This window comes from Panulirus ornatus, chromosome 1, assembly GCF_036320965.1.
Source record: "Panulirus ornatus isolate Po-2019 chromosome 1, ASM3632096v1, whole genome shotgun sequence".
NCBI classification, from domain to species: Eukaryota; Metazoa; Arthropoda; class Malacostraca; order Decapoda; family Palinuridae; genus Panulirus; species Panulirus ornatus.
In genome coordinates this window covers 71,330,540-71,349,873 of record NC_092224.1, presented here as the reverse complement: position 1 = coordinate 71,349,873, position 19,334 = coordinate 71,330,540, and the positions used below count along the sequence as shown (strand labels likewise).

Sequence of the window (19,334 nt, the reverse complement as noted above, 5' to 3'; positions counted from 1 at the left end):
GTCTTAAAAAAAGGGTTGTTGAATGAACACTGCAGTACAGGGCAAGTGGGGTTAGTCTCGAAGTCAGATAGAGTTGACAAGTCGGGTTGCTTTAGAGTTTGTCTTTGCTCGTAATTACGTACAAAAACAACATTTTCATGTAAGAGCAGTACTTTACACACAGTTGGATCAGTCCCTCCTATATTCATAACACAGATTATAGTAACAGAATATGCGATATCTGTATAAGACGCCAACTTCTGTAAGACAAGACTAAGCGTTTATGTGATATGGGGTTTCCAAGAGACATGTTGAACGATAGCGATATCAAATCTGCTTACTGTTCCGAGAGGTGGAATTGCAGATTCATCAAAAGCAATGATAAAAGTTTAAGGTATTTAAGAAAATTGGGTAGAAATTGCATTCTGGAGACATTAAACGACCAGGTTATGTCTGACCCATTAAGAAATCCCGTCCAGGTCAGACTGTACAGAGGAAGTTGTTGATGAGCCGAGACGCAGCTCAAGCGAGAGAAGATGGAGCGAAAGTAGAAGTTAATTGAACGTAGTTTTAAGTCGGATTCACTAGTGAGTCTTGTTATCTGCAAAGAAAGAAAATTGTTGATAGAAAGAAGCAAGAGTTTAGGAGAAAAGGCAGAACCTTGAGGGATGCTGTTGTTGATAGGGAAAGGTGCAGATGATAGACCAGTTAGAGAGGACTTTAGATATGAAAGAACATATTGAGGGAGGAAAGACAAAAGAGGGGAACTTGGAAATGAGATTCAGATGCCATATCCATTATAAAGATTTTGAAGTATCAGGGGCAACAACATGAGATTCACCAAAGTCTCTCATGTATATATATATATATATATATATATATATATATATAGATAGATAGATAGATATATATATATATATATATATATTTATTTTTTTTTATTATACTTTGTCGCTGTCTCCCGCGTTTGCGAGGTAGCGCAAGGAAACAGACGAAAGAAATGGCCCAACCCACCCCATACACATGTATATACATACGTCCACACACGCAAATATACATACCTACACAGCTTTCCATGGTTTACCCCAGACGCTTCACATGCCCTGATTCAATCCACTGACAGCACGTCAACCCCGGTATACCACATCGCTCCAATTCACTCTATTTCTTGCCCTTCTTTCACCCTCCTGCATGTTCAGGCCCCGATCACACAAAATCTTTTTCACTCCATCTTTCCACCTCCAATTTGGTCTCCCTCTTCTCCTCGTTCCCTCCACCTCCGACACATATATCCTCTTGGTCAATCTTTCCTCACTCATTCTCTCCATGTGCCCAAACCACTTCAAAACACCCTCTTCTGCTCTCTCAACCACGCTCTTTTTATTTCCACACATCTCACTTACCCTTACGTTACTCACTCGATCAAACCACTTCACACCACACATTGTCCTCAAACATCTCATTTCCAGCACATCCATCCTCCTGCGCACAACTCTATCCATAGCCCACGCCTCGCAACCATACAACATTGTTGGAACCACTATGCCTTCAAACATACCCATTTTTGCTTTCCGAGATAATGTTCTCGACTTCCACACATTCTTCAAGGCCCCCAGAATTTTCGCCCCCTCCCCCACCCTATGATCCACCTCCGCTTCCATGGTCCCATCCGCTGCCAGATCCACTCCCAGATATCTAAAACACTTCACTTCCTCCAGTTTTTCTCCGTTCAAACTCACCTCCCAATTGACTTGACCCCCAACCCTACTGTACCGAATAACCTTGCTCTTATTCACATTTACTCTTAACTTTCTTCTTCCACACACTTTACCAAACTCATTCACCAGCTTCTGCAGTTTCTCACATGAATCAGCCACCAGCGCTGTATCATCAGCGAACAACAACTGACTCACTTCCCAAGCTCTTTCATCCCCAACAGACTTCATACTTGCCCCTCTTTCCAAAACTCTTGCATTTACCTCCCTAACAACCCCATCCATAAACAAATTAAACAACCATGGAGACATCACACACCCCTGCCGCAAACCTACATTCACTGAGAACCAATCACTTTCCTCTCTTCCTACACGTACACATGCCTTACATCCTCGATAAAAACTTTTCACTGCTTCTAACAACTTTCCTCCCACACCATATATTCTTAATACCTTCCACAGAGCATCTCTATCAACTCTATCATATGCCTTCTCCAGATCCATAAATGCTACATACAAATCCATTTGCTTTTCTAAGTATTTCTCACATACATTCTTCAAAGCAAACACCTGATCCACACATCCTCTACCACTTCTGAAACCACACTGCTCTTCCCCAATCTGATGCTCTGTACATGCCTTCACCCTCTCAATCAATACCCTCCCATATAATTTACCAGGAATATATATATATATATATATATATATATATATATATATATATATATATATATATATATATATATATATATATATTATATATATATATATATATAGATAGATAGATAGATAGATAGATAGATAGATAGATAGATATATAATCATTCCAGTAGTGGAAACACCTTCCACTCTATTTCACCATGACCCAGGTAGTCTTCCTCTCACACCAACCACTTTAATCAAATTGTCATACACTCTCCTTGTAAACTCCCTGTCTTGCATTCTTTCCACATGCTCAAACCAAAGTATCAGGTTTCACCCACTCTGCTACTCCATAATTCATTCCCTATGCATTCTGTCATACCAGATCTTTTGTACATCCTCTTACTTCTTTCTTCACATCATCCAGTCATACAAACTTCTCTCAAACAGCTCATTTCAACAGCCTGGATCTAGACCTCTGTGACTCATTCCATGTCCCTATTTCAGTTACCTATCACCAAACTAGCGATACATAGTTTTTAGGTAAAGGTTAATGTAAAATAATCAAACAAATAAATGAATTCATAGAAAATATTTTTAACAGACCAGTTGATTTTTTTAGTGAGTTTGTTTGGATGGATAGTCATGTACTTTGTGGCATTCAAACTAGTTTCAATGTCCCAAGTTGGTGTACGTGGGAATGTTGAGAAAGTGGGAAGACTGATGTAAATATTATTGGTGTAGACATTATAGGAAGGGGTATAGGATTAAAAAGAGATGCGTCTTGGGGTGAAGAAATTTTAATCATCCGAGTCTTAGAGAGAAAAGAGGCCCAAAATTAGGGGCTTTGCCATTATGAGAGAGAGAGAGAGAGCTGTGGTGTTGTGGGAGCGGAAAAGTAGTTCAACAATCAGATAATCTTCGCCTTAACCATAAAGACTTAAATGGTGAAAGAAGAGAGGCTGTCACAGTCGCTACCTTCATGTGAATTATCATTTTACCTCGTGAAAGATGAAGGAGAATTCATGTAGGTCCGATGACCCAGGTCCCTTTCCCGTATGTGCCTCCAAATAAGGGATGTATGGAACATGGATTGGAAGAAGAAATCATTGGAGATGGAGAAAACTTAAGCCTCCATTTCCGGAACAATGGTCTCTCATAAACATAGAAGAGTCACACGCATCGGCCGAGGAGAGGCAGTAATCTTTCCAAGGAAGGTAAACGAATATTCCTCTTAGCCGAAGTGCTATAAATGTGCTATTACTGATGTTTTGAAAGGAAGCAGTTGATAAAGAGACATATATGAGCGAGGTCAGTTTAGCGAACTAGGAAAAGATTAAATATGGTACATGGGAGTATCGAAGGGTGAGGTAATAGTGTCTGTAGTTTTGTGTGGGTGGGGGGGGGGGACACCTACCTTGAGCTATACAACATACAGTAGATTTCGTCAATGATGATTTGTGTATTTTTACTATTACTCTTACACTTTCAGTCCCTTGAAAGGAAGAATAAATGTATGTATACTAAAGGTTCATTGGTTTACATTAATGACCAATGTAAACCATGTTCGTTTCGCCACCTTCCTGAGACATTGATATGAATTTATAATTATCATCAAATTTTCCCTCCTGGCAAATACATCAATTTGTTTCAACGAACAAAAAATCCCTTGATTATTGCTGTAAGCTATCAAATAAGAATTATCATTCAAAATTGTTTACCGGTCTGATAACTTTCTACAACAGCTCTATCAACAGAAAAAGCATTTTTTTTTCGAATAAATTGTGTTTTAACAGACCTCTCTTAGTTTTAAGTTTCATTATTATTTCGGCGGGTTTATAATTCGTATAGTGCGAAGGGTCTCGCGTGAAAAATAGACCCAGAATACGAGAGTATGGTGATTGATGATTTACTGTAAATGTGTGAGATTGGAAAATGTAAGGTACAAAACTCCACCCTGACCAAAGGAACGCAACTTGAGGATGTCACAGCTTTGTTGCGGGCGTTTAGTTAAATTATAAAGCTTGCATGTTTAGAGAAGCAGGTGGCATAACAGGATAATAGTGGCACCTGGCTAACATGAGAGTTAAGAGATTTAAAATCTAAAAGGCGTGTTGGTATCCGAAAAAGCACAGGTTATTTCATTTAAGTGGGTTTCACTGGTTATAGTTGGTAATGTTGGTTATAGTTGGCAATATGGGTCGGGTGTCTTAGGCAGGTGCTGCTGTCCTCTGAGTCCAGCTCGTTAGCAACAGAGCAAGGAGGGATTCTGGATACTCTTCGGGCCCAAGCCTGCTGAGCTGAGATACGAGCTTGTTAGACTCCTCTGTAAAGGTTTATGATGCGAATAAGGAAGGAAGGGGAAACTATGTGAGGACAGGAAGTAGAAAAAAGTAAGACTATACCTTTTAAGTGCTTGTTGGGGTAAGAAATAAAGTCCAGTCCGTTAGCTTAATATATTCAGTTTTCATTTTCTCAACGTTGTGCATAATTCTGCTCCATGATATATAGTTTATATCGGCTATTAACACTTAATCACTTTTTTGTCATCAGTGAATTTTGTATAACCATATATTCATTAATGTAATTTGTTTTGGGATGTAGATGTCCGATCTCATAATTGTATGGATGACAGGCTACAGAAGCACAGGTAGCACAACTACACAACATTACTGGAGAGTACGAGTTAGGGGCGCAATTCCACAGATTGTGCAGCAACAGGGAAATAGGTGAGGCAGGTTACTGACTGTATTGCTGTAGCAGGAGAGGTGAGTAGTTGTCTGGTCTCACGGTGCTGCTGCAGAAGGGAGGAGTTGCCATGGGATGGAGTGTGTTGTAAAAGACAGATGGAGTTGTGTGGTACCATGGTTGTGCTGCAGCAGGGAAAAGGCGTTGCTGAGCATTCGAGTACTTGTTGCTTCTTGAGGATGGCACTGACTGACGAGGTTTAACGAAGCTCTTGCCAGGGAAGGAAAAATTCACCTGATACCGTTGTTGCAGGGCTTCTAGATGGCGAGATCCCGTTGGAGGGGAGAGACAGGCAAGAGTCAACGTGTTGCTGTTGAAGACAGCGATGCCTATGACCGAGAGACTTGAATAAATGGCTCTTCGTGATTTCTAAGGCAGCTGAATACTGCAGATGTGTGACTTCGGTCGAAATATGAAAATTCTTGGCGTGAGAGAAGGGATGACAGCACACCTCGCTGAAGTATGAATAATAGTTGCGGCCGATGAAGCCTTTGTGGTAACTTTAAGGTTGAGCAAAATGCCAAGGTCATTTACGCCATTAGAATGTGAATTGTTAATGCAAACTAGTTAGGCCTTAGAAAGACGTGGCAGGAATAGTGTCGCAAAGTACTTAGGTCAAGTTGTTATGAAGAGAGAGGACTGCGTGGGATATGACTTGAGGTGGTTTTTCGTGCACCGATGGGAGAGACCTTACTATACTTGCTGTTCATCAATGTTTGTGCCGTAGGGAAACACCTCTTTTTCGCATTTTATGACCACCTATCATACATTGAATGGTAGGAACAAGCTAGTTAGCAATGTGATAAATTATGCAACGATGTTAGGATGGCCGCCCCAAACAATGTACTTAAATCGTTAAAGTGCATTACAAACAGTTGATAGTAATGAAATTTATATTTCTTTCTGAATACAAGATATAGAAAATTTATTGCTATTTTCTGTTCTGTTTTAGATATCTGATGAGTCCATAGGAAGCCGTTTGTATAGAGTGGATCACCACGAACGATGATGACGTCATAGTAAACAAACATGGCAGACTTGCTAGTTAAAAAACTGACAGCTGAGGACTTTAATGCTGAAAGATGTGAGTAAAGCAAAATTTTTGTGTTGATATTCCCTAAGTCATCGAACAAGGATATTATCAATCAATGGTAAATGATATATTACTTGTTAACATATTTATGTATTAACACCGCTTATAGTGCATCCGCCCCCTTGCCCATGTAACGATACTGATTAATTGGGAAGATTAAACCTCAAGGTTTTTTGAAATCCATATCTCAGCATGGCTTATAAAGACTTCTTTACTTTCCTAATTTCTTAATAGTATCAAAAGGCTTGATAGGGTTACCTCTTTACTGTCACTACCTACGTCAGCCTTTTAACCTCACTTCATGCCAAGTTTGATACTAATACAGATGGCTACTAAAGTACCATTTTAGGGGTACAACTGAATTGATTTCCTGTTCAGTTGATGTAGACTACGGATGATAGTGTATTACTGCTCTTAGTGTAGCAATTTTTAGTACTCAAAAAGTGGGGAAGGCTTGGAAGATGAGGGAAATTGTGGGTAAAGACATGGAAAATATATGAAACCTAGCTTATAGGAATATATATGAAACAGCATATACTAACTAAACCAAGGCAAAGCTAACCTAACTCAACTAGATGCAGCATAGCATAATATGGCAACCATATCTTACTAATGATCATAGTACTTTTTGGTTTAGTGTCTTTTACTACACTTAGATTGTGAAAATTTGTGTTGTAAGTTAATCTGAGCTGGCTTTTGTGACAAACACACTTGATAGCAATTACTGTATATTAGTAAGATATGGTTGCCATATTATGCTATGCTGCATCTAGTTGAGTTAGGTTAGCTTTGCCTTGGTTTAGTTAGTATACGCTGTTTCATACGCTGTTGTGTAGCATGATATACTTCCACACTTGTCCAGCACACCCGTCACAAGCATTTTGTCCTATCAAAAATAAAATTTAATTCCAAGGAAAGAAAAATATATTCATATTTTCACATGCCGAAGACACAAGTTATATAACCAGTTGATAATGAAAAAGATTAGATATTACTTTGTATAATGGTATTAACACATATCAGTTTTGTCAATTTGAAAATTTTGCATATATGACACCACTGCTGAAAATAACAATCAAACAGACCAATATACATTTCAGGTAGAGCATTGAAGCATATTGAAACTCTAAAAGATATAGAAAATAGAAATATTCATCGAAAAGGTATATATTGCTTTAGCTCATTATTGAATTAAGCTGTGTTAGTTTCAAAGCTCTATATGTCAGGTTTCGTTGGATACAAACAAATGACGTCAGATTATAACTTTCTGAACTTGTGATATTTACATAGGTTAGACACTACCTTCTTGTGGTGACCTCGTAACTACACCCATAGTGGTGCAACAGAATGAGGAGGCATTACCGAACTCCATTAGGGCATCAGTAGTTTTTTGAATACTGATAAACACTTGAGATGTGTGGGATTTTAGTTTTTGCACAATTTGGGAATGTTGCTGCCTCTGGGGAACTCTGTGCCTGAGTTGCCCTCTGCCAGTGGCCTGTCAAGGCCAAGAAGTGGCACTGGAGCCTCTCAGTTATGCTGGAGAGTCTGGGTGAAAGAGAAATGTCAGATTCATAGAAATTATTTCTCATAACCAAGGTGCAAAAAGCAACTTGAGAGCAAAAATGACCCCTTGAGGCTCAGTGAGCAGGTTGAGGCATTGCCATATGATATCTGGCAAGTCCCATTCCTTGACCAGTGGTGCATGTTAGTGCATTTGCAGGACATTGGCCACCCCAAGGGCCAAAAAATTTTGGTAATATCTTGCAGGCCCAAAATTCTTTTATGATGAGAGAGCTTCGTTTCATGATACTTTTTGGTTTTGGTTTCTGTACCTGCTTTTGGTGTTTCTTATTGCCAAAATCAGAGTTGTTTCATGTTCCTAATGGCTTGTTGAGAACATTAGATGGGAAAGTAAGCAAAATGTAGTTTAGGCCCACTTGATGCTGATGAACACAGGTTAGAATTTTTGATCCCAGTTTGGCCATAAAACTTCATCTACCCCTTATGTAGCAAGACTTGTCTTGAGCTGCTTACTCATGAGATAGACCCTAGTATACATATCTGAAGATCTAAGCATGCTATAAGTATCGTCTTGAAGCAAGGTAATTTTTTTATTTTTTTGTATTTTTTTATTTATTTATTTATTTATTTTTTTTTTTTGAGTGGGGGAAAATGTAGATAAACCATGATTGTAGCCAGAAAGTCTTTTTCCTAGTTCGTATAATGATAATATACTGTTGAGTTTTGGTAATGACTGGCTCTTCAAAAGTAGTATGGGCCCTTCTCTAATAATTCTGCCAAGAAGCCCATGGATTCTGTAGCTATCAACACACAAAACATAATGATATGATAATGATATGATAAACTGATGCATGTATTTTCAGCTTTAGGCATGGGACTGTTGCAAAACATGCTCTGTCCTTGGCTTGTAATTTTTGGAACCAGTTTCATCTTTTCTGCCCTGGTAATTGTCTTGAAGCTGTCAAACTAGATGTCCTTGGGAGTTTAGTGAGATTGGCAGACCCAAAGTTGGAAAATCAAGCTTGGTACCAGAGACTCTTCAGCTATTTCATAGTCCTTGATTTTGGGTTTTCCTAGAATGCCACTTTTTTTCTTTCTTTGTAAGAACCCCAACCTCACAGGCTAGGTTTCTGGAGTTTATGCATATGGATTTTCATAATATTTTTGGCAAAGGTTTGGAGAATACCTCATAGAGGGAAATGTATATCCATCTATTATACTTTGAATAGCACCAGTTGGCCTAGAAAGCCTTTCAGTTCCAACCTGAAGAATGTGATGTCTCAGACATGACTGAAACTGCATACCTAGAGTTCTTAAGATTTTTTATGACAAGAATCATGCCAATAACCATATTGCCTCGTATAAGTGTGCCCTTCAAGGACCCATATCTTTGGCGTTGATATTTGTGTTTGGGATAAATTCCTTCATTGTTTCTTTCTGAGGAGACTGGTCAGTTCTCCTTTATAGCCCAAGTAGGATGCTTTATAAAGTTTTAGACATTTTGTAGCCTGGTAGTTTTTCTCTCAGTTTTATTCCTCAGCATCTTCTTATGAAAACTCATTTTCCTAATATACTTGGCCTGTAGATGGAGTCTGTGAAATACATAGTGTCCACTAGCAAGGATTGTCTTCTGTTTGGTGACAGCCTCATATGGTGTAAGAAAAATCCAAACTCTATGTTATTAGCTAGGAATAGAAATATTGAATTTAGAAGAAACCCAATTGTCATGTGAAAGACATTGCCAATAGGGCCTCTCAGATATCATTGAGGAAAACATTTACTTTTGCACCCTGGAACCCTGAAACTTTCTTTGCTGAGGAATATCTGTACATGAGTTAAGAAAATCACATTATTGGTTCATTCATGGGCTTTACATTAAAACACATTATGTGACTACTTTGAAATGTGTTGTTTGTCTCCCATTTAAGAAATTGGTGTTACATTTGTATGTTTCCTCCCCCTTTGTTTTTGTTTGAAAATTTTGATCAGAAATGCAGTTTGCCAGCTTACTTCTTCAAGTAATCTGGGAGAGATATCATTAGGACCAGTTGATTTATTGAGGTTTAGTTTATCTAGATATTTAAGTGCTTCATATTTAATATTCTCTGTTTAAGTTTTCATTTTAAGTACCTACATTTTGTGCTTGAGGAGTTTTAGATAGGAAACACTGTCAAGATATTTGTTTAGAATGGGTACCAAGTTTTTATTGCACTTGTTACAGTACCCTTTTCATTACATGGAGGCCATTCATTAGCATCTTTGATTTTATTGTTGTTACTAATTTGAACATTCTTTGGGTTTTCTTGACATTTTTTTAAGTCTTTTTATTGGGCATGATTTTCTTTATAGAATCTCTTTGTGAACTTATACAATACTGATTTCATAGTCCTGTTGGTTGCCACTTGATTTAGATACTAGTTTGCATTTCTTTTACACTTAATTGAATAAATTGATTTCTGTCATCACCTGTCACTTCCTCCCACCTAGAAGGATGGTGTCATTCAGGGGGGAATATTTCAATCATGATTACACTCCACAACTTTTCAACTTTGTCCGTATCTAAGAGCCTAATCCAATTTTCAGTGCCAGTATTGTGGCACATTTTTTCAGTGTCCTGACCTAAAGTTTGGTACTATCATGTGTTGTATTTGAATTAGATCTGTAGTTTGCAGTGAATTGGACAGTGTTATGTCCTTTGCTATGTTTATTTTATTTTTATTTTGCTTTGTCGCTGTCTCCCGCATTTGCGAGGTAGCGCAAGGAAACAGACGAAAGAAATGGCCCAACCCACCCCCATACACAATGTATATACATACACGTCCACACACGCAAATATACATACCTATACATCTCAATGTACACATATATATACACACACAGACACATACATATATACCCATGCACACAATTCGCACTGTCTGCCTTTATTCATTCCCATCGCCACCTCGCCACACGTGGAATGCCATCCCCCTCCCCCCTCATGTGTGCGAGGTAGCACTAGGAAAAGACAACAAAGGCCCCATTCGTTCACACTCAGTCTCCAGCTGTCACGCAATAATGCCCGAAACCACAGCTCCCTTTCCATATCCAGGCCCCACACAACTTTCCATGGTTTACCCCAGACGCTTCACATGCCTTGATTCAATCCACTGACAGCACGCCAACCCCGGTATACCACATCGATCCAATTCACTCTATTCCTTGCCCTCCTTTCACCCTCCTGCATGTTCAGGCCCCGATCACACAAAATCTTTTTCACTCCATCTTTCCACCTCCAATTTGGTCTCCCACTTCTCCTCGTTCCCTCCACCTCCGACTCATATATCCTCTTGGTCAATCTTTCCTCACTCATTCTCTCCATGTGCCCAAACCATTTCAAAACGCCCTCTTCTGCTCTCTCAACCACGCTCTTTTTATTTCCACACATCTCTCTTACCCTTACATTACTTACTCGATCAAACCACCTTACACCACACATTGTCCTCAAACATCTCATTTCCAGCACATCCACCCTCCTGCGCACAACTCTATCCATAGCCCACGCCTCGCAACCATACAACATTGTTGGAACCACTATTCCTTCAAACATACCCATTTTTGCTTTCTGAGATAATGTTCTCGACTTCCACACATTCTTCAAGGCTCCCAGGATTTTCGCCCCCTCCCCCACCCTATGATTCACTTCCGCTTCCATGGTTCCATCCGCTGCCAGATCCACTCTCAGATATCTAAAACACTTTACTTCCTCCAGTTTTTCTCCATTCAAACTTACCTCCCAGTTGACTTGACCCTCAACCCTACTGTACCTAATAACCTTGCTCTTATTCACATTTACTCTTAACTTTCTTCTTTCACACACTTTACCAAACTCAGTCACCAGCTTCTACAGTTTCTCACATGAATCAGCCACCAGCGCTGTATCATCAGCGAACAACAACTGACTCACTTCCCAAGCTCTCTCATCCACAACAGACTTCATACTTGCCCCTCTTTCCAAAACTCTTGCATTCACCTCCCTAACAACCCCATCCATAAACAAATTAAACAAACATGGAGACATCACACACCCCTGCCGCAAACCTGCATTCACTGAGAACCAATCACTTTCCTCTCTTCCTACACGTACACATGCCTTACATCCTCGATAAAAACTTTTCACTGCTTCTAACAACTTGCCTCCCACACCATATATTCTTAATACCTTCCACAGAGCATCTCTATCAACTCTATCATATGCCTTCTCCAGATCCATAAATGCTACATACAAATCCATTTGCTTTTCTAAGTATTTCTCACATACATTCTTCAAAGCAAACACCTGATCTACACATCCTCTACCACTTCTGAAACCACACTGCTCTTCCCCAATCTGATGCTCTGTACATGCCTTCACCCTCTCAGTCAATACCCTCCCATATAATTTCCCAGGAATACTCAACAAACTTATACCTCTGTAATTTGAGCACTCACTCTTATCCCCTTTGCCTTTGTACAATGGCACTATGCACGCATTCCGCCAATCCTCAGGCACCTCACCATGAGTCATACATACATTAAATATCCTTACCAACCAGTCAACAATACAGTCACCCCCTTTTTTAATAAATTCCACTGCAATACCATCCAAACCTGCTGCCTTGCCGGCTTTCATCTTCCGCAAAACTTTTACTACCTCTTCTCTGTTTACCAAATCATTTTCACTAACCCTCTCACTTTGCACATCACCTCGACCAAAACACCCTATATCTGCCACTCTATCATCAAACACATTCAACAAACCTTCAAAATACTCACTCCATCTCCTTCTCACATCACCACTACTTGTTATCACCTCCCCATTTGCGCCCTTCACTGAAGTTCCCATTTGCTCCCTTGTCTTACACACTTTATTTACCTCCTTCCAGAACATCTTTTTATTCTCCCTAAAATTTAATGATACTCTCTCACCCCAACTCTCATTTGCCCTCTTTTTCACCTCTTGCACCTTTCTCTTGACCTCCTGTCTCTTTCTTTTATATATCTCCCACTCAGTTGCATTTTTTCCCTGCAAGAATCGTCCAAATGCCTCTCTCTTCTCTTTCACTAATAATCTTACTTCTTCATCCCACCACCTTTGCTATGTATCTTTGAATATAAGTACTGACCATCCCAGGAATTGTTAGAGGCATGGTTTTATATTTGCAATTCAAGTAATGCATTTTTTATTCAGCTGAAATGGGCATAAAGATAGGTTAGCATTTTCAGTGCTGCATACTGATAGAAGCATAAACCTCTTCTACGGGATAGGAAATTATATTATTTATGTAATTTGATTAATTTGCAAATTTATATTTTCTTGAATATATGATTTTGATATCTATTTACATATAACATTTTTCTTGGTTCCAAGTGCATGTATACATGTCAGTTATTATCTCTGTTTTGTAGCCTTCAGCTCACAATTGATATTTTTTGGCTTGATAGTATTTCCCTCATTATTCATTACTTAATGATGAATGTATTGTTGCACTAGGTGATGGTTTATTTTATATGCAGATGTACAAGATCTCACCCATGATGAATGTATTGTTGCACTAAAGGATGGTTTATTTGATATGCAGATGTACAAGATCTCACCCATAGTAGTGTTGGGTACTTGGAGTTGCGTCAGCAGAGACAGAGGATTCAACATCTTGCTGAAGAAACCAATGCACAACTTAAGAAGAATGTGTATATGAACTATATGCAGTTTATTGAGACTGCTAAAGAAATATCATGTGAGTAAACAAGACTTATCATCTCTAATTTTTATGAAAGTTTTGCATCTTTGAATAAAGGTGTAAATTTTTGTTTATCCAAATGCTTACTTTGAAAATATTTCCACATGATTTGGATGTTCATAAGTTTACTGATTTTTATTAAGAGCTCTTTCAGCTTATTGTATTTGATTGTAGACTTGCTGTATAGCTTTGTTACAAAAGACATTATGCTAAACATGGGAATGTGTATCACCTTCATGCTACTTAGATTCTGAATCGAAAGAGGTTAACTAAGCTATATATACTCACTGTTTAGTTGCTAGATTTATATCTTTAATGTTTTCTCTTGTTATTTTACTCTTCAAGTATTTGTACTAAATTGTTATGCACCGCATTCTAAATACATATAGTATACTACTGGCATCTTAATGCATCGACTTCAGATGTGCCATTTACAATACAGACAAGCTCTGACATTTGATTGCAAGTTTGCTGTATACCATCTGGTTAAAGGTTTAAGATACTTGAAATTGTATTCCACAAATAAAAACTTTATCATATTCATCAGTTTATATACCTGTGTTTATCTTTGTTTTGATTGAGAGGGTGAAGGCATGTACAGAGCATCAGATTGGGGAAGAGCAGTGTGGTTTCAGAAGTGGTAGGGGATGTGTGGATCAGGTGTTTGCTTTGAAGAACGTATGTGAGAAATACTTAGAAAAGCAAATGGATTTGTATGTAGCATTTATGGATCTGGAGAAGGCATATGATAGAGTTGATAGAGATGCTCTGTGGAAGGTATTAAGAATATATGGTGTGGGAGGAAAGTTGTTAGAAGCAGTGAAAAGTTTTTATCGAGGATGTAAGGCATGTGTACGTGTAGGAAGAGAGGAAAGTGATTGGTTCTCAGTGAATGTAGGTTTGCGGCAGGGGTGTGTGATGTCTCCATGGTTGTTTAATTTGTTTATAGATGGGGTTGTTAGGGAGGTAAATGCAAGAGTTTTGGAAAGAGGGGCAAGTATGAAGTCTGTTGGGGATGAGAGAGCTTGGGAAGTGAGTCAGTTGTTGTTCGCTGATGATACAGCGCTGATGGCTGATTCATGTGAGAAACTGCAGAAGCTGGTGACTGAGTTTGGTAAAGTGTGTGGAAGAAGAAAGTTAAGAGTAAATGTGAATAAGAGCAAGGTTATCAGGTACAGTAGGGTTGAGGGTCAAGTCAATTGGGAGGTGAGTTTGAATGGAGAAAAACTGGAGGAAGTGAAGTGTTTTAGATATCTGGGAGTGGATCTGGCAGCGGATGGAACCATGGAAGCGGAAGTGGATCATAGGGTGGGGGAGGGGGCGAAAATTCTGGGGGCCTTGAAGAATGTGTGGAAGTCGAGAACATTATCTCGGAAAGCAAAAATGGGTATGTTTGAAGGAATAGTGGTTCCAACAATGTTGTATGGTTGCGAGGCGTGGGCTATGGATAGAGTTGTGCGCAGGAGGATGGATGTGCTGGAAATGAGATGTTTGAGGACAATGTGTGGTGTGAGGTGGTTTGATCGAGTGAGTAACGTAAGGGTAAGAGAGATGTGTGGAAATAAAAAGAGCGTGGTTGAGAGAGCAGAAGAGGGTGTTTTGAAGTGGTTTGGGCACATGGAGAGAATGAGTGAGGAAAGATTGACCAAGAGGATATATGTGTCGGAGGTGGAGGGAACGAGGAGAAGAGGGAGACCAAATTGGAGGTGGAAAGATGGAGTGAAAAAGATTTTGTGTGATCGGGGCCTGAACATGCAGGAGGGTGAAAGGAGGGCAAGGAATAGAGTGAATTGGAGCGATGTGGTATACCGGGGTTGACGTGCTGTCAGTGGATTGAATCAAGGCATGTGAAGCGTCTGGGGTAAACCATGGAAAGCTGTGTAGGTATGTATATTTGCGTGTGTGGACGTATGTATATACATGTGTATGGGGGGGGGTTGGGCCATTTCTTTCGTCTGTTTCCTTACGCTACCTCGCAAATGCAGGAGACAGTGACAAAGTATAATTAAAAAAAAAAATATATATCTTTGTTTTAGGCATGCACCAATAATCTTTTGAAATTAAGAATTCTGATTGATTTTATGACCTTGCAGGAGAACTTCTTGCCCTTTATTTGCTAACATGAATATAAATCTTATAAGAAAAATGAATACCTCTAACCTTAATATTAATCCAGATAGATATGGGGATTCGCTTGAAGGGGTCCAAAAATGAAAATGAAGGAGGGCATACTGTAACAGCAGTGTTTATATTGTGTAAAATTGTACTTCACTGCTGATAACCATCTACTCTGTATGGGGGCAGGGACAGTAAACCATCAATCTTAGTTGAGTTAAAAAAAAAGATTTGTCAATAAGAAACTTTTTTGTTTGATAAATTTAAAACCATAACTGCTGTATTACCAGTATGATATTTTCATTTTTTCTTCACCCAGACCTTGAGAGTGAAATGTACCAGCTTTCTCATCTTATCACAGAGCAGAAATCACTCCTTACATCACTACTAGAGCTCTCAATTACAGGTAAGTTATTTATGGGTAGTTTGAGTTTATTTATGCATCTCATTTTACAACCATAAAAGTGAGTTTTACTGCATCCGTACTGTAGAAAGGCACTCCTGCCTGTCTGTTCATTCCCGGTTTTAGATATAGTAAGGAAATTGCCAGATGCAAAATGACTTCACTCCCACACAGACAATTGCCAATAATTCATCCATTTCCTTGGCAGAATAGAAATTGCTAGCTGTTGGGGTGAAATCGTTTTGGGAAAAATATTTCATGTTCAGTGAGAAAGCTGTGCTAGTAATATGAGAGATATGGAGAAAGAAAATGGCAGAGTAAATGGTCACACCATTGAACAGTGCTACCCATCATTTAGGGTGTGGTTGGTTGGTTGTTAGGCTTTTGGCCTATCAGCTGCTAGGGTTATTAAAGTTGTCATCATCAAGCTACATCCTTCATCCAAACAATCTTCAACACTTTCTTTAGGTATTAAAGATAATTGTAAGACCACATATACTCTCACTATGTGTGTGGCCCTTGAGTAGGTGGCCAAGGAGGAAGGGAGTGGTGGCTAGGGAGGTAGGCTTAGTGGCCAAGGTGGGAGGTCATGGTGGTGTTAAGGGAAGGTGTGGTAGCCCCCCACAGGGACAAGAAGATAATGTCCTGGAAGTACTTGAATATGCTAGTGTTGCTGATGTGCAGATGTCATATAGGTGCTAATTCTTCACCTTCAGTCGTAGTATCCTTGGTGTTGTCTGGTTAAGTCTGTTCCACTCAGAAATAACCAGACACTCAGGATTAATTTCAGTTTGTCACAGATCTGTAATGCTACTGTCAGTGCTTTTGCAAGATGCATAAAACATGCCAGGTGTCGGTCTTAGCCTTTTAAAGAAGTGACTCTTTTAATACTTAATTTTCATGCTAAGCATATTCTTAGAAAAGGATCTGTTGTTAATTTTAGATCAGCATTCATTTTTCATTTGTGACAAATTTTGTCATATAGAGAGCCCAAGCATATTAAGTGCAAGCACAGATTGTCTTGCCAGGTGACAATCCATTATCCAGGTTTTAGATCCATTGCTTAAGGAAAGAAGTATCAACAGTTTAAAGAAAAAATCTAAATTTAGTATTGAGATAAAGAGAGCTGTAGAAACTGCTCTTGATGAAGTTCTTAATACTGTCATCTAGACATGCATCCACCATTAATGTTGGTCTTATGAACAAGATAGTATAACCATGCTCCATATATAACAAATGACAGTATGTTTGGATATTGCTTAATTGAAGAGACATAAATCTCAGTTATAAACAGAGGTATCAGGACAATAAGTTACTCAAATGAGTGTGCTGTTAGTTTGGTCCAAGATGCTGCTTTGTGATGGGAAGGTTCTTATAATGGGGGATTTAGATTAAGAAAACATGTTAGGAGTACCTGGATATATCAGAGGAAATGAAGCACGGAGGCCTAAGTTCTTGAATTGTGTCTAAGAAAACTTTCTATATAAGCAGATCCTTAAAAACACTGGTGTCAGGGGGCTGATACATCTGCAGTGCTGGCTCTTGTATTCCATGCAACAGATTGGTAACAGGAAATATCACCAGTATTATTCCTTTAGGGAAAATCAGTTATGTAGTGTTTTAATTTGAGAATCTGTTTGGTGAAGAACCAAGAAATTAGAGAATCTCACATTGCCAGGAGGAGAAAAATAAAAGAACACCATATTGTCCCACATTGGCCACCGTATCATCTGAATAACTCACCTATTGTTTGCCTGTTTCCACTTTCCCACCTGCTTCCCATTTGTTCTCTTGTTCTCTGCACACCATTCACTGCCTTCCAAAACATTTTCTTATTCTTTCCACAAATTGTTAATGATTTTCATCCCAGTACTCACTTGCTCTCTTATTCAGCTTCCTCAGCTCCTGTCACTCTCTATCTGTGTATCTATCTATATCTCTGACACCTATTCCCTCCAGGAACTCCCATCAAGGAGTGTTAACGGCATAAGAGTCTCCACTTAACCCTGTCCTTACATGCCTCCCTCGCATACACCATTCCATGCATTCTTCCCCTGCCTCTCTCCTTCCAGTATTTCTCCACCCTATTTGCCCATGTCACAGGTTGTCCTCCACTCACACCAACCCCTTTAAATGTACTATCATACACTCTCCTTGTAAACTCCCAGTCTTGCATTCTTCCCACATGCCCAAACCACCTCAGAGTATTATATCTCACCCATTCTACTACTCCACAATTCATTCCTTTTGCATTTCTTGCCATACCACATCTCTCATGCACCCTTTCATTTCTTTTTTCTTTCCATCTAGTCACACCACTTGCTTTTCTCAAATGGCTCATTTCCACAGCCTGGATTCTTGTCCTCTGTGCCTCATTCCACATCCATGTTTTTGCTGCATAGTTCAGGGTTGGGAGAACATGCTGCCCCTTAATCCTCTCTTCACTTCCATACTTACATCTCCACCCTTCATTATTCTATTTAGGGACCCAATGACTCTTCTACCCTGTACTGCTCTCTCCCTCAGCTCTCCTTCCATATCACCGCTCTTACCTAAGACAGCTCCCAGATACTTAAATTCCCTCACTTCATCCAATCATTTTTCCCCACATATCCACAGCACAATTCAATACACTTTCTTCTTTCACTCTATATGGTTTTACAAAATCTATACTTTCACTATTTCCTTTTGAACACAATTACTTTACTTTTACCTGCATTTACCTTCAATCTTTTCTGCTTACACACTTCATGAAACACACTTACAACCTTCTGCAACTTCTCTTCACTCTTGGCAAACAACACAGTATCATTTGCAAATAGGCTTGCCACTAGCTACCATATCTCACTGCCACACTTCATCTCTGCACCCCTTTTCCCTAGTTTTGCATTCAAATTTATTAAGAAAGGGGTTGACTGTGTTTTTGATTGGTTGGCAGGGATATTCACTGTTTGTATGGATCATGGTGAAGTGCCTGAGGATTGGCAGAATTCATGTATATTGCCATTGTACAAAGGCAAAGGGGATAAAGGTGAATGTTCAAACTACAGAGGCATAAGTTTCTTTAGTATTCCTGGAAAATTATATGGAACGGTATTAATTGAAAGGGTGAAGGCATCTACAGAGCATCATATAGGGGAAGAGCAGTGTGGTTTCGGAAGTGGTAGAGTATGTGTGGATCAGGTGTTTGCTTTGAAGAACGTTTGTGAGAAATACTTAGAGAAAGATCTGGAGAAGACATATGACAGGATGGCTAAAGATGCTTTGTGGAAGGTCTTAAGAATATACAATGTGGGAGGTAAACTGCTAGAAGTAGTGAGAAGTTTTTATCAAGGATGTAAGGCATGTGTACGAAT

The 19,334-nt window shown here is 39.2% G+C and overlaps 1 protein-coding gene across 3 annotated transcripts in view; it reads left to right on the top strand.

The window, feature by feature from the left end:
• Nucleotides 1-2,456: 2,456 nt before the first annotated feature.
• Nucleotides 2,457-19,334, top strand: part of Exo84 (exocyst 84) — a 135,404-nt gene continuing 118,526 nt past the window's right edge. For all 3 annotated transcript variants that reach the window (XR_011712981.1, XM_071663423.1, XM_071663433.1), the window contains exons 1-3: nt 2,457-6,168; nt 13,302-13,457; nt 15,895-15,981. Coding sequence is in view for 2 of the 3 variants with exons in the window: in XM_071663423.1 (XP_071519524.1) it covers nt 6,114-6,168; nt 13,302-13,457; nt 15,895-15,981 (298 nt within the window). In the remaining variant the exon portion in view is untranslated. The remainder of the gene's footprint in view (nt 6,169-13,301; nt 13,458-15,894; nt 15,982-19,334) is intronic.